General features: G+C 33.3%; 1 protein-coding gene across 1 annotated transcript; it reads left to right on the top strand.

The window, feature by feature from the left end:
• The first annotated feature begins 5,097 nt into the window (after positions 1 to 5,097).
• Positions 5,098 to 15,076, top strand: LOC133322478 (tropomodulin). Its single transcript, XM_061531471.1, has 7 exons — positions 5,098 to 5,262; positions 5,349 to 5,525; positions 7,420 to 7,932; positions 7,990 to 8,241; positions 8,578 to 8,725; positions 13,225 to 13,663; positions 14,972 to 15,076. Exons 1-7 carry the CDS (start codon positions 5,098 to 5,100, stop codon positions 14,985 to 14,987), a joined length of 1,710 nt encoding a protein of 569 aa, XP_061387455.1. The 3' UTR covers positions 14,988 to 15,076.
• Positions 15,077 to 15,297: the final 221 nt, after the last annotated feature.

Raw genomic sequence — 15,297 nt, 5'->3', positions numbered from 1 at the left:
TTAAATACTTTTGTAAATCAGAGAACGAAATTTACTTTTCAAAAATATTTAAGGCCAAATATATGAATTTGCAAAATAAAAAATACCAACCGAGCTCTCTACTTTTATTTCCTAGCACAGAAATCTACATTTACATGTAGGTAGGCAGGCAAACTAGAATCATAGTCAAGTGCATAACCAAACCATTTCAATTTAACCACTTAAGAAAAGGTGACGGCAATAACTGGCCATGATGGCATGAATGTTTTTTTTCCGTTTTTTGATGATTATAAATGGGTTCTGCATCTGAAATGCTGTCAAAGCGACTGCAACCCGTTTAAACCATTATTTGTGTTTTAATTGTCTGCAAATAACACACACACCAAGTCTGGCTTATCGTAACAAATGTCAATGTAAATGACAACAAGTGGTTTTTTATAAAGTGTTGAACGACGACTGACCAGCCTGCCAGCCGGTAAGGAGTCGACCAACCAAAAATCTCCAATGTCTGCATATTTTTAAAGTAGACACATTTTGTTTGTGGTTTGGTCTAAATTTTAATGATTTGTGGGCTGTTGCGCTTGAATTCATTTGACCATTTTGCGTCGTCCTCGTGTGTGTACAGCATAGATGGTGATAATGAAACCACATTTTAACAAATAATGATAGTGAAGAAATGCAAAAAGTCGTCGTCTATACCCACATATCTATATGACTGTCATAAAGGATATTTGTTATTTCTTCTCTTCTTCTTTTAAAGATATAAGCTGGTTGTACTGGCTAAATGTGGAACATTTAATTGGATCAAACGAAAAATATTCCTCACCGGGAAACAGAGATTTTTCGAAGTGAAATTTATTTGCTTGCTTGCTGGTTGTAAACAGGTGACAATTTCTCTCTTTGGGAAACTGTTATTCAAATAATGAAATAAAGAAATTAACAAAAGTTAATGATTTGTTTGGCTGGCAGCAAGGTGAATTTTCATTGACCACCACAAGAAACACATAAAAGTATGTCTAGTTTTATCAGTATGTTTTAATGTTTATCACCATGGCTTTCTACTGCCATAATTTCGTTTTTGAGGGAAAATCTCGTTTTGTTTCATAGTGTAGAAAAACTTGATTTTGGAAAGTATACACCCTTGAACTTGCAATGACGTAAAAGAATATATGAATGAGTTTTGTTTTCTTTATATGCCATAGAAAAAGTAATTGTGGTGGATGTTCTATAGAAAATGAAAATTATTTCTGAAAAACGAATTAAAATATTCTTCAAGAGTATAACTCTCTCTCTAATTAAAATATTACTCAAGACATTTGGAGTATTTAAAAATGCATTAGTTCATATCTTAAAATCGTGAGTTATAGCAAATTTGCTCTTCTGTGTTCTTAATATATATTTCTTGGCACGGGCCCCAAAAAGGAAGTTCCCACCTCTCAGACTATGAACTAAATGTTGTCTATATAAAATTATATTCTTTGAGATTAAAATTCATAATTTGGTTTTGTGAAGGCTGGTATTTATAGAGTTATTTTCCACAAAAGTCCAGTTATCAGTAAAAACTCAAACATATCTAATAAAACCTCATTTCATCGTTTCTTGATCAAAGAAACTGTATTAGGCTTTGAGCTAAAAGTAAAGCCGAGAAGAGAGGACGCTCGTCCAGGTCGCCGTGTACAGAATTTTGAAAAAACCTATCTTGGATTTTGCGCGTTTCAAAATTGTTTCGAGGATTTGAAAAATCGCTTTTGATCATATTCAAACCTAAGTATCTATAATTTCGTTTTCTTCAAGGGAACATACTTACTTGCAAAAATGCCCGATTTCAGGTTTTATAAGTATAATGAGGGGCCTAACTTCATTAATAACTTTGGATATTTTTTAAATTCCAAAACCTTAAAGTGGTCCGAATTTTTCATCTTTAATATAGGCTCTCCTGAAAAAATTAAAATTATTAAAACAATATCTCTAACTCTGATCTTGAAATCCTTAGCAACCAAAAGAACCTACTTTGATGCACATTATTTAAATTTATCTGTTCAACAGTTACAGAAACGATTCTGGATCACTGTGTGTTGAAATAATCGTTGAACATAGGAATTCTCCAAACAAATGATATCACTTTGCCTGTATAGGTATCTCATCTTGTATCTATTTCCTCCGTCGAACGTTAAAGTTAAATCATGTAGGGTATAATATGATCGGACCTGTCCGTCTGTACTAATCTGCATAAAAATCTATTTTAAAAATTAGAAACAACTAGTATTGAATAATTGGATTCATAGATCTTCGATCTTAGTGTCGAATCTAGTTCGCTTTTCTTGGACATAAGGAATAGGAGTAATGTATGAACTATTTCAAAAGTTTCTGCCGATCTATATTCCCAACCTGGCTAACATTTTCCCATATTTGTTCTCTCTTGGCCGATTAGATGACAACAGTTACTCTGCGGTATCTTTCCCAAAACATGTTTTCCCGGAAGAAAAATATACTTCATAAGATTCAAATCTGGTTATTTTACACAAAAAAGTCTTGATTCATTTGATTCGCTCAATATAGAAGATCGCTTTTCCATTGACAATTTCAGATGATCAGACAAAAATCTTTTCGACCGATTTCATCCCCGAAATATCATCTGATCGTCATCGAAAATTAGAGGCATCCATAACCGGGACCTCATGAAAAAATTAACTTGTCATCTTCGCTACATTTCCGCCCTCTAGTGTGGTAATGGTAAACTATATCAGAATATGTAGGCACCTGTAACTATTTCAGTAAAACTCCCACACAGGGTTCGGCGAAGGATTAAAATACGATTTTTTTCACGAATGCTCACGGAATCGCGAATGATAAAATTACAATGAATGAACAAGTGTTTTCTATCTCTCGCGAATATTCGCATTGTACGAAAAATTCGCGAACGATAAAATTTCGCTGCAATCGACTAAAATGTATGCCCAGGACCAATATTTCACAGCATCACAAACTCTTGGAGCAACATAAAGCCATAATTAGAAACAGTATTGAATAATTAGAAAACATTATGTCCTTTATAGATTTTTTTATCTTAGTGTCGAATCTAGTTCGTTTTTCTAGGACTAGTATGAACTATTTTAAAAATATTATTTATAAAATTTAAAACAATTTTCTATATATATATATATAATGTTTGAATTTTGTGAATTTAAAAATATTTTTGGTTCATTGTGCGTTAATCTAAAACTGATAAATTTAAACAAAAATTGTCATCCTGATTACTTATTTACAAAATTTTATATTTGATTTCTCGAAATAAAACACTACTATTGTTATCGATTTATTTAAATGAGTCACGTTTTTGAGGCGTGACAATGTAGGCAATAACTGTCTTCTAAACAACGCTTTAAATTTTCATATATTTCGATGAGAAAACATGACTATAATGTGCAACAAAGCAACACAAAGAACCAACATGACCTATGGCCCTATATGCAGGAGGGGGTAGCTATGAATTTAACATATTTACATAGCCATTAGTTACTGTAACTGTTGAGTCTAAAACAAGTTTTAGGAATAGACACAAAAATATGCTCTTTATTTTCAATATTTTATACAAATAAGTTTCAAAAAGGGGGAACTTCGTTTTTTCCCTATTTTGCCACTTTCCATTTGTGTATGCTGGAGGTATAACTCCTCGCGCACTGATCATTTTTCACCCACAATTTATTTCAATTCTAGCACATCGTTATTATTATTTATAATATAAACAATATTTATGATTCTTGTGTTTTCCATTCTCCCGCGTTTTGTGTTTTTTCTTCTAGTAATTTATTCGGTTTTTGTTTTGATTTTAACATCTGCGCACTCGGTGTGCAATGACCTAACGTCATTAGAGCTACCCGGCGGCTCACTTATGGTTATAGGTGCTGCTCTGACTATTAAATGGGTCTAAAGACGTTTCATGTTGTTGGCCACTGTCTTTGATTTCCGTTAACAAGAAAATAACAAAAAAAAACAAAGATTGAACTGGACAAATATTGGTAGCGGGGAAGCCAGCTTAAAATGCTGAAAGCAAGCTAACCGCGCAGACCAACCAAGCGTAATAAATATTGTACAACAAGCTGAAAAAAAAACAGATGGAACAACCAACTTAAAGTTTATATTGTTGGGGTTTGACCAACTGACATTAGTTTAAATGACGACAGACAGACGTAGATAAAAAAGCCAACAAGAAGAAATCTCTGTACCCTTTGGTTGTGGGCTGGCTAACGTTGTTGTTACTGTTGTTTTTGTTTTCAGTTTATGGTTCTTTGTTTTGTTTCTTTTCGTGTCGTGTTTTTTATGCAGTTTTTGTTGTAGTTGTTGTTGCTGTTAAGGTTTAGGCCCACAATAACATCGTCATCGTTTGCGGGCCAAGAAACAGTTGTCGTTTATGTCCGTCCACCATATGGGCTTGTCTTTTTAACCTTTTTTTTCAGTTTTTTGTTTTGATTTCTTTTTTTGGTTTTAACAGTTTTTAAGCTTCGTTTGGTAGACTTCAGCAGGGTTCGAGTATGACTTCGATGATCAGTTGCATTTGTAAAGCTTTAGAAGGAACGACGACGGCGACGACTCACCACCACAATTTCGTAGTGTTTGCCATCATCAAATAAAAGATCCAAAAAAGTCAATTTTTGTGTGTGTGTGTCTGTTTTTAATTTTTTGGTGTAGATTTTCCTTGGAATTGTGAATTTTATTTGTTGTCTATAGTGTTCTCAGCCATCATGGTAAGCCAACCCAGACAGAGGTTGCAACATAATGCCAAGGAATTATTTATTTTGAAAATGTTGGCTTTGTGTTTTGTTGTTATTGTTTTTTTCCTACGTATAATTGGATTTTGTTTAAATTTTTTATTGATATCGATTATTGTTTTTAATTTTTGTTTTCCCTGTTATTGTTGTGTTTTTTTTTGTTATAGACTTTTCTTGGGTTATGAATAAGTCGACGTTACAGTTATGCGAGGGTTCACTATTGACCTTTAAGCTTGAGCTTGATTTAGTTTCAAATACAACGTGCCATTGTTAAAAGCAAAACAAAAAATTACGGAAAAGGAAAAAATACATTTTGAACAAAAAAATCTCGAAAACCAAAACACAGGAAATGGAAAACGCGTCATCGGAACCATCCATATCCTCTTCCGAAGATTCCAAAAGATCTTCAATTTCAAGTGATTTACCCGAATTTCAACGTATCAAATTGAAACATGTACCTAAAGTGAAAAGAAGAGCTCCCCAACCACCGCCACAGACATTGCCCCTGAGAAAAGTTTGTTATTTCCTTTTTTTATTTTTAATTTGATTTTAATTTTTATATATAGTGAATATATTTTTTTATATAAAATATCTAATTTGTTGTTTTTGTTTGTTTCTTTCCAGACCTCATCGACAACAAAAACCAGCAGTTTAACTGCCCCAGCTAAATTGTACGGCAAGGATTTGAGCGAATATGATGATGTCGATGTTGAAACATTATTGGCTCAATTGTCGCCCGAAGAAATTAATATTTTGGCCAAGGAAGTTGATCCTGATGTAAGTAAAATAAAATATTAAAAATACTTAATTAAAAAAAAACGTATACAAAATTGCATACACTTAGCATATAAATTCGACTAAGCCCCCTTAAGCATACCAAAAGTGGGGTAGGTACTTTTTAGGCGACGTCTATTCTGCCAACTGTTCTTTTATTCTGCAAAAACCAGAAATGCGTCCTCATAGCCTTGGACCATCTATGAACCTCAAATGGACATCTATTCTAACGAGGGGTCTTTTGTTATTCTGCATAAACTAGAAATGTCTCCTCATAGCCTAATCGCTTGGAAAGTTCGCCTAGGTACATCTATGAACCTCGAATGGGCATCTGTTCCATTAAGTGGTTTTTTATTGTATGGAAAATTAAAATGACCCTTAGGATCATATACAAATTTATATGAGAGCTATTAAAGACCTTTTTCATGCAACAAAACACACATCATTATAGTCCTTTATATGTACACTAGTTCAAAATATTCGTGCAAATTAAAAAAATGTTCTGGCCTTGGTACACTATTTTATATCCAAAAATGTATTTCACAAATTGAACTCTGTAATTACTTTAAATTGCGCGGGATCCTTAAAAACATGGACCTATACTGACATTTTCTTGCAAATAGTCTTACTAATGACCATGAACCCAGAAGGTCGAAGGTATTTGGAAGATTTTACAGTTCTGCGGCTAAATCGTACAAACTTAGAGTCTTTAGTGCACAATTTACATAAAATCGGAAGAATATATATATATATAGATAGGAGCTATATCTAAATCTGAACTGATTTTCATGAAACTTAACCCACATCATTCTAGACCTAATACTCTATGCCAAATATCTCGAAAATAAAATGAAACTACATATGGGAGCTGTATCTAAATCTGAAGGGTACATAAACGATGCGTTACCGCCGTAGCATACCACAAAATGTCCCATATTGAATTTTCCTCAAAAGATATTTTTACTTGCCAAAAACCCTGACAGGCAAATTACAGTCACTTTGATAGGAAACATGCGGAGGGTTGCATGGAGGGTCCTACTCTAGAAGCCCCAAATTTAAATTTTATTGCAAAAATATTTTACCTACCAAGTCCCTGACTGACAAATTACAGGCACTTTGGTTCCGATAAAACCTCATGAATTGTGCGGTGCAGTTATATGGCGTTTATAGCCCGCACGAGGTCCAAAATTTAGTTTTTACTGAAAATATAGCCTTTACCTACCAAGCACCCTGAATCAAACTCAAAAATAGAAATAATGGTGTAGTACCCCCACAAGATCTCAAATTATATTTTTTCTGAAAATATGTTTTTCACCCACCAAACTCTCTGGCAAAATGGCCTATGTGTGAACTATGCAATAAAAGCCTTTATATGGTCTCAAATTGGAATTTAGGTGGACAATTTTATTCACCCCCAACGAACCCTGACCTCATTTTAAAAAATATGCAAAATTTATTTAGAAAAAATCACAAGACCAAAAACTAAAATCTATATTCTCTGTCGAAGATGTTACGATTTATAAAATATTGTACTTAGATCAAATACCCTTGAAAGATAGTTCGTATGCCGAAAAAAATCTCTATATGTCTTCTAAACACAGAATATCGTATATTGATCTATATGTAGAAATCTTCTATAGGGTTTCTAATTATAAAAAGCCGTGCATAGGTCTTCTACCTATTCTATACACAGAATAAGTAGGCCTTTAAGATATAAGTTTTTCTTGAACAAATATTTTGTTAGACCCTATTTAAATACGACATACATAGGAAGATATTACCATCCATAGGCTCTCCATACCTTTAAAACCATATACAGGTCTTCTAGGCCTTCTCCTTTCTTTAATTTGGTTTCTGAGGAAATAAAACTAATTTTACCCTCTGTTTTTCTTTTCAGGACAACTTCTTGCCCCCCGATCAACGTTGCAGCTATGAATGCACCAAGGATCCCACCGGTCCCTTGAATCGCAAAAAGCTCATTGAACACATCAATAAACAAGCTATTGAAACTCCTGATCAACCCGAATTTGAACCCTATGTAAAGGGTACTGTACGTGGTAAGAAATGGGTACCACCACCACGTGATCAACGTGAAGTTGAAGCGGAAGAAAAAATTGCCATCGATTTGGGTGATGAATATGAGAGTGCATTGAAGGATGCTTCACAAGAAGAAATTATCGATTTGGCAGCTATATTGGGTTTCCACTCAATGATGAATCAAGATCAATATCATGCTTCGTTGTTGAACAAAGGTCAGCCCGTCGGTATGGGTTGGGATGGTATTACCAAATCGACACAACAAAAAGTCTATCCCATGGATCCACCAAACGATACAGATGTCGAGGAGTCCATTCGTCGTGTCAAGGAGGACGATGAGAAATTGATTGATTTGAATTTGAATAATATCAAGGTAAGAGGGAATTATTATTATTGTTGATATTTCATTTCATTGATTTGGTTTTTTTAGAATATTTCCGAGGAAAAATTGGAACAATTGATAAATGCACTGCCTGGCAATGAACACTTGGAAGTACTGTCCTTAACAAATGTCGGTTTAACCGATAAGTTGGCTTTATTGCTGGCCGAGGCCATTGAGAAGAGCAAAACCTTGAGAGTATTAAATGTCGAAACAAATTTCATTAGTCCGCCTGTCATAGTTAAATTAGTGCAAGCCCTACTTAAGTGTCGCACCATTGAGGAATTCAGAGCCTCCAATCAGGTATGTTTTGAATAATATCCATAGTAATCGAAGCACAGGGTCTAAAAAGAAATGGAAATAGAATTTCAATTCGATATACATAAATACAAATGATTAAAATGGAACTTTGTAAGCCAGTAGGCAAATATCAATTCCGCTGGATCAGGTGAAAATGCGTCTGGCTTTGTTTTTTCATTGGAACTTTCTATATGTCCAGACAAATTTTATTATATCTTAACTTTTTGTATGATCAATTGTATTGTTTGCCTCTTTTCTTCTTAGACTCTTGTGTTGTCTTTTTAATCTTTTAGAGTACGGTAATTAATAAGTTTTTATTTCGCCCCACCCTTCTTCCAGCGATCACAAGTTTTGGGTAATAAGATTGAAATGGAAATTACCGATTTAGTGGAGAAGAACACATCACTGCTTAGATTGGGTCTACATCTTGAATTTAATGATGCCCGTCATAGAGTTGCTGCACATTTGCAACGTAACATTGACAGAAGTAAGTATCGTAAACTAGATAAATACGGAGAAAGTTGTCCCTCCGACAGCTTACAAATACCTCCAAAAAGAACTTTACAACAATATGAAGCAGCTGAACAATTATTTAAGGCAACGTTGGTTTACTTTCTCTTTCTCTCAAATGGAGTTATTGAATTTACAGCTGATAACTTTGGTCAGTTTTCTCATTCTTTTCTTTGGAGGCCCCCACTATTCCACTTCATTTTTAAATATTTCATATCGTAAACATAAGGTTTAGGTTTAAATTTTAAGAATCCCAACAACCAACCCCAAATTTTGTTAGTTTTGTTGCAACAAATTCTTATTATTTTTGTTTATATTTTTTATAAACAAAAAACAACAACAACTTCGCTAAAAAAATCAACACCCCATAACAGGTGAAGGTGAAAATGATGACAATAGTTTAGTTTCATCACGCATATCACCATTCAAAGCAGCAGCATCACCACCACCGCCATTACCAATGCCACCATCATTGTTATTGTTGTCATCAGCTACATCATCATCGTCGTTGTTGCCAGATAAAAGCAATGTATTGGAAAATAATAAATCATCATCAGGCATAATATTACCATCATCGACAACATCGATTTCATTAGTCGACAATGTGAACAATGTAAATTCTGGCAAGATTTCTTCAAATCCAGTGGTAGTCAATATCGCTGCTAATGCTGCCGCTCCATTGTCGTCACTAAATAAAAATGTTACAACTGTTGATTCATCTATCAATTCTGCTGCTGCTGCGGCTGATAATAATACATCATTGTCACAATCATCAGCAACATTAGCATCACCATCATCATCACGTGCATATGTTAATCAGAAATATACGGAGAATAATGCTAATGTTGCAACAACAACAATAACTGATGTGACTAAAATGAGTAACAACAGTAACATCACCAATTTCAATGATTTATCATTGGAATATCATGCAAGCAGCAGGAACAGCAACAACAACAATTCGAACAATATGAATATTATTAATCATATGCACAAGTCGCCTTCCAATGCTGCTGATGACAATACCAACGACAGCAACAACAGCACAGATGAAACATTACTATTATGTTCTAATCCACGCAGTGTTAGCGAAGCTATAGCCATGACCAAAAGTACCGAGGATTTAGATGAAAAGGAAATTTAAAATGTTTTTTTTCGCACTCGAAAGATTTTCGGTTTTTCTTTTTAGTATCCTACTTTATTGGAATTCTTATATGAATATATTTTCTACCTTATGTTGTTAATGTAATATTTATTCATGTTCACATAGCCCCAATTTCAATTGTTATGAAAAATTGTTCATAATTCACTTTTTTTTGCTTATGAGTAGCTCCGAAGTTTTAAAGTGTATTGGAAATCAATTGCGTAGTATTTTTTATACTCCGAACACCCTTATAGAGTTATTTCTGTGAACGTTGTCCGCATGTTTAGTTTTTAGTCGTAAATCACAGTAAACTATTTTATCAAACGCTGTCGTAATTTTCATAAGAAGTAGGTCCAAAACCTGAAGTTATCTGTTCACCAAAGTATTTTCTAAATAAAGCCATTGATTGTCCCAAATGTCCTTAACATCACGAGCTTCTATTTTAGTCTCAAATAGTCAGTAATCATGGTACGATCACGGATGACAATATGGACCGATAATTCCACCTTACAACCTTTGTCAGAATGGCGGCAATTTCGTTTACATACACATCCATTAGGCCAGAAATGGGCCTACCCACTAAACAAAATTCGATTAGAAAACGTATAATTTATACCCTACACCATAAGGTGGAGTGTACATTAAAATTGTCATTCCGTTTGAAACACATCGAAATATTCACCGGGATCTCCTGTATATAAAATATATATATTCTTGATCTGAATAAAATTCTATGTCTATGTATGCGTGTCCGTCTGTGTGTTGAAATCACGATATAGATCGCAATGAAGAATAGAGTGAAGAGGGGACATTAAAAGATGCTTCACAAGAAGAAATTTTTGATTTGACAGCTATATTGGATTTCCACTCGAAGATGAATCAAGATTAATATCATGCTTCGTAGTTGAACAAAGATCAGCCGGTCAGAATATATCTCATATATATAATTTATACATGTCCGTCTTTCTGTTAAAATCACGATAGAAATCGCAATATATGGGATAGAGCTTCGAAATATTGCACTGTAATTGTTATTACTACGATGTTCGGTATTATGGGAATTTTCTACAATTTTTTAACCGAATTGGCTGTAATTTCCTACATTTGCTTATCATTTCTTATCAAACCTTGATACCGGAAATGATAAATATTGATCCACTTACCCTATAACCAAAAATTATCAACATTGGCCAATGTTTCCGTGTGATCAATATTGGTTCACTTTTTAGGGAATCCTCCATATAACGCTATATCCCAAATTTCGGTATTTTGGGGAGCTTGGACACGTGTTTCAACCAAATTAGCTGTCATTTTATATTTTGGATTCTCATTGAGGAGAAAATCTCCTTATCAGAAATGATCAAGTTTGTCGTCCCCCAAGTTTCCTGGTAGCCCCAATAACCCATTATTCGGTATTTTGGCGAATTTGGTCATGTGTTTCAACCCTTATTTGATTATCAAATTCGTATGTGGTATTAAATCTTCCAACCAAAAATTATCAATGTTACTTTACGGTTTGGTATAGAATGGCCCATACTATTTCGGTATTGTGAAAAATTTAGTCGCATTTTTCAAACCACGTTTTGCTATATGCCCAAATAAGAGATCCGCTTCTTTTTCGTTATTATTAATGTAATTTGACATATCGGATTTAAAAAAAGTTCGGTTGAGGTTTTCCAAATAGGATGCGTGTAATTTGGAACACCATTTTTTCGGAGCAGGAACAACCTACAATCACATAACACCATAAGATAGTCTCCGTATAAAGGTCCCGACTGACTTATGGAATTTTGAATGCACCCCACATGGTGTAGGTTATAAAACATTCGTGCTTCTTTTGGAAATACCGTTAAAAAATATTTCTACTTCCAGTTTAAGGATGTTCTTTTTTACATAATACCTAGGAGAGAATTATAAACCTTGAAAATAGTTTTATTGTGCTTTAATATATTATATTCATTAGATGAATAAATAAAATACGTGGATATTAAAATACGTTATTGAATATAAAATCTGTTCCTTCCGATGTCTAGTTGATATTTTGTTTACTTATATGCAAAAAAATTGTTCTCTAAATTATTGGCACATCAATCCACATTTTTTTTTTTTTTTTGCCTTTCAATGAAGGCTTCAGTTTTGGTTTACTTTGTTTAATTGTGTATATATTTTCTCAAAACTGAAATGTCTGTTTGGCCAGTGGTTAGTATTCTTATGAAAACTATCGCATATAACATTTTTTTTAGCGAAAATGAAGGTTTTGAAAAAAAAACATTTTAAATTTCCTTTAAGCATCTGTTGTCTGTCGTCTCCACATCCTCAAACATCTTTATTTAAAAACAATTTACAAAATTGCATCGGTGATGATGATATATAATAATTATCAAATACAGGTAATATGAAACGTACCTTAAATTATAAGAACCACCCAACCTTAAATGGAATATTTAACAACGTTCTAATTTCCACCAGAAAAGCCAAACAACCGATACCGATCAATATGTTTGTGACTGCGTCTGATAACCAAACAACAACCAATCACTCCGTAATGATGCGTACAATTGGTTTATATGTCTTTATCTTTCACCTAGATGAATTTACCCAAATATTTGTTGTGGTTATTGTTATTTACAATGCGTTTAGTGCTTTTTGTTAATTGTGTTTGAAATGTTTTAAATAAAAACAATCATAGAAGATATATATTTTTAAATACATTATAGGGGACTTTTCTAGAATTAGAAAAAACAAAACCTATATCCTCACCTGTGTTATTGTTGTTGTTCCATATGGTCTCCATACCTCGACCCATTTAATTTTGTGTATTTTTTGTACCCATTCAAATCAAATCGTGTCGTTCCATTTTCGTTTTTTATCACATACATAACATGTAGATTTGTAGTTTCGTTTTTTCTTTCTTTCTTTGTCTATAAAAGAAATCCAACCTTATCTTCCCTTTTTTTAATTTGTTTAACTTTGGTCATACACCCTTATTTCCTTTTCCTTGATTTACTATTTGTCCTTTCTATATATCCTTTGTGTAATATTTTTCTTTTGTTTAATATACATACTCCTGTAATATTTTTTCTCTATTTGTAATATGTTGTTGTTTAATTTTTTTATTCTAATTAATTTCATTTTTTTTTATTAATTTTTTTTAATCTGTTATTATTTTTGAAATCAAAAATTCGAAATCAACATAAATTCTCTCTAAAAAATAAATACACGTGTAAATTAACCAAAAATCAAAATTGCATCGAAATTGAAAATAATTCCTGTACTGCTACTCAAAAATTCCTCCTATCAATCAAAATGTCATCGTGTAATATTGTTATCAGTTGTTCGTGTACAAAAACTAAAGCCAAATTTGCCCAAACTTTTATTGCCACCGGCCAATCAGGGCATGGAGTATATTGCTCCACCCGCAATGGAGCTATCGCCTTCACCCTCACCAATACCTCGCGTCGAATATGAGGTCGAGGTGGATCCTGATAATATGGTGATTCGTGGCAGTCCCATAACACCATCACCTTCACCCTCTCCATCACCTCAACCTCGTGCCGACTATGAGGTAGAGGTCGATCCCGATAATATGGTTATACGTGGTGGCGGCGGTAATAGTGTATTTGATTTTGATTTTGTGGTCTCCTCGAACGAAGGATCACGGCGGGTGTCTTCGGCTTCGTCGTCCATGTCATCGATGTCTGCCATAGCTGCTGCTGCTGCCGCTGATATGCCAGCTTATAATGAAGATCTTACCAGCTATAAATCCCATACGTGAGTTAGTCTGTAAAAAAGGACACAATCATAAAACCAAAACTTCCCAACCACAATACACACAATCCTCCAGCAAGAAAAAAATCAAGCTGTGTACAGAAAAAACTGCGTAACACTCCACAGACATTGTCACCACCACACAAAAAAATGAAACCTTCCAAACGCCACATACACTACAGCCAGCCTGAAAGCTCAAATCATCAAAAGGGGTTTGGGAACAGCAGAACCAAACCTACATTTCAATACTGTAAAAAAATGCTTCAACTCGAACTTCAAAGACTTTGCTTCTATGTTGATTATATTTATTGATGTTTCTTTTTCAATGTGCCCTTAATTTATTGTTCTCTATTTTCAAATCCTCCATAACGTTGCCGACCAAATTTATATATTGTTGTACATAAAAATTCCTCTTTAAATATTTGTTTGTATATTATTTTTTATGGAATTGTTAACATTATATTTCACTCTTCATCGTGTATGCTTTCATCTCTTTTTTTTTTTTTTTGTTTAGTCGTCCATCAATCTGCTCATCGTCATCTTTCATTTTTTTTTGTATATTTTCTCATTATGTATTTGAATGTAAATAACTTTTTCTAATTATGTCTTCTCCTTACTTTCATGTTGTTCGATCTTAAGTTCAATGGACTTGTTATTTTGTTTATTTCCCCCCTTGCCTGTCACAGTGTTTTCACTTCGATTTCAAATGGTTTCATAAATTTGAAAATTTGTTAAAGGCTTGATCATGAACAATCAGCCAATGAATGTCCCATTTGAAGTTCACAACATTCGGTTGTCGTCTATCATAGTTCCTCCATTTCGAATCACATGGATAAAAGTAGGTTTAAGAGTCTTGGATTATTTAAAAATCTTGATATTTAATACCACCCAGGACACAAATGCTTACTTACTTTTCTCCTCATCAAATGTCATAACATCATCCGATCATCTCAAAAATATACCTGATTTTTGTCCAGGCCTATGATTTTGTTTTCAATACTACCTTTCTTTCTGTGATAGCACCTCTGGTTGGCTTAGAAACTAGAGCAAACAACTCTGATCACTTCCTCGATGTTTTTATTGTACCCAAACTCTGATTCTAAATGTTGTGACTCTTTATTTTCTTTTTTGTTTTATTGTATTCGTATCCTCCTATTCCTTTTTCATTTGAAACAAGTATATTCAAACAAAATATGTTCTCTTACCATTCTAATTTGTATATTTATTTATTTTATGTAATTCAATGTGTTTTTAATTTATGTTTATTTTTATTATTTCTTTTATTTTTTATTTCTCTCTCCCCGATTACAGTAAGAAAAGATCTTGATTTACGTCTGCAGTTCAGATTTTTCAATAATCTTCACAGAAATCCAACAAGAGTTCAGTAAAGAAGAAGAAAAACTAAATAAACAAAAATATGAAAACTATATAAAGAATATATATAAAACATTTAAACTAAATAATAAAATTTAAAGAAAAAAAATCATAAATACTATAACGTCATAAAAATTAAAAAAAAACTCCCAAAATATTAGAAAAAAAACGAGCAGTAAAATCTCATTAACATGTAAATGACAACCCGTTAAGGTTAAAATGTAAAGATGTTAAAGATCCTAAGGATACCTTTATGGTCCTTA

The sequence above is a fragment of the Musca vetustissima genome, unplaced genomic scaffold (assembly GCF_032173495.1).
Source record: "Musca vetustissima isolate MV318-11 ecotype Yass unplaced genomic scaffold, APGP_CSIRO_Mvet_v1 utg56108, whole genome shotgun sequence".
In the NCBI taxonomy this organism is placed as follows: Eukaryota; Metazoa; Arthropoda; class Insecta; order Diptera; family Muscidae; genus Musca; species Musca vetustissima.
Note: the sequence above shows the minus strand (reverse complement) of the source record. Positions and strands in the feature narration are given on the sequence as shown.

Bases quoted from the DNA above. Each gene is read 5' to 3' on its own strand.
- LOC133322478 (XM_061531471.1), top strand. From the start codon at position 5,098: ATGGAAAACGCGTCATCGGAACCATCCATATCCTCTTCCGAAGATTCC. The intron at 5,263-5,348 runs GTTTGTTATTTC...ATATCTAATTTG, and splicing joins AGACATTGCCCCTGAGAAAA to TTGTTTTTGTTTGTTTCTTT. The intron at 5,526-7,419 runs GTAAGTAAAATA...TTTTCTTTTCAG, and splicing joins CCAAGGAAGTTGATCCTGAT to GACAACTTCTTGCCCCCCGA.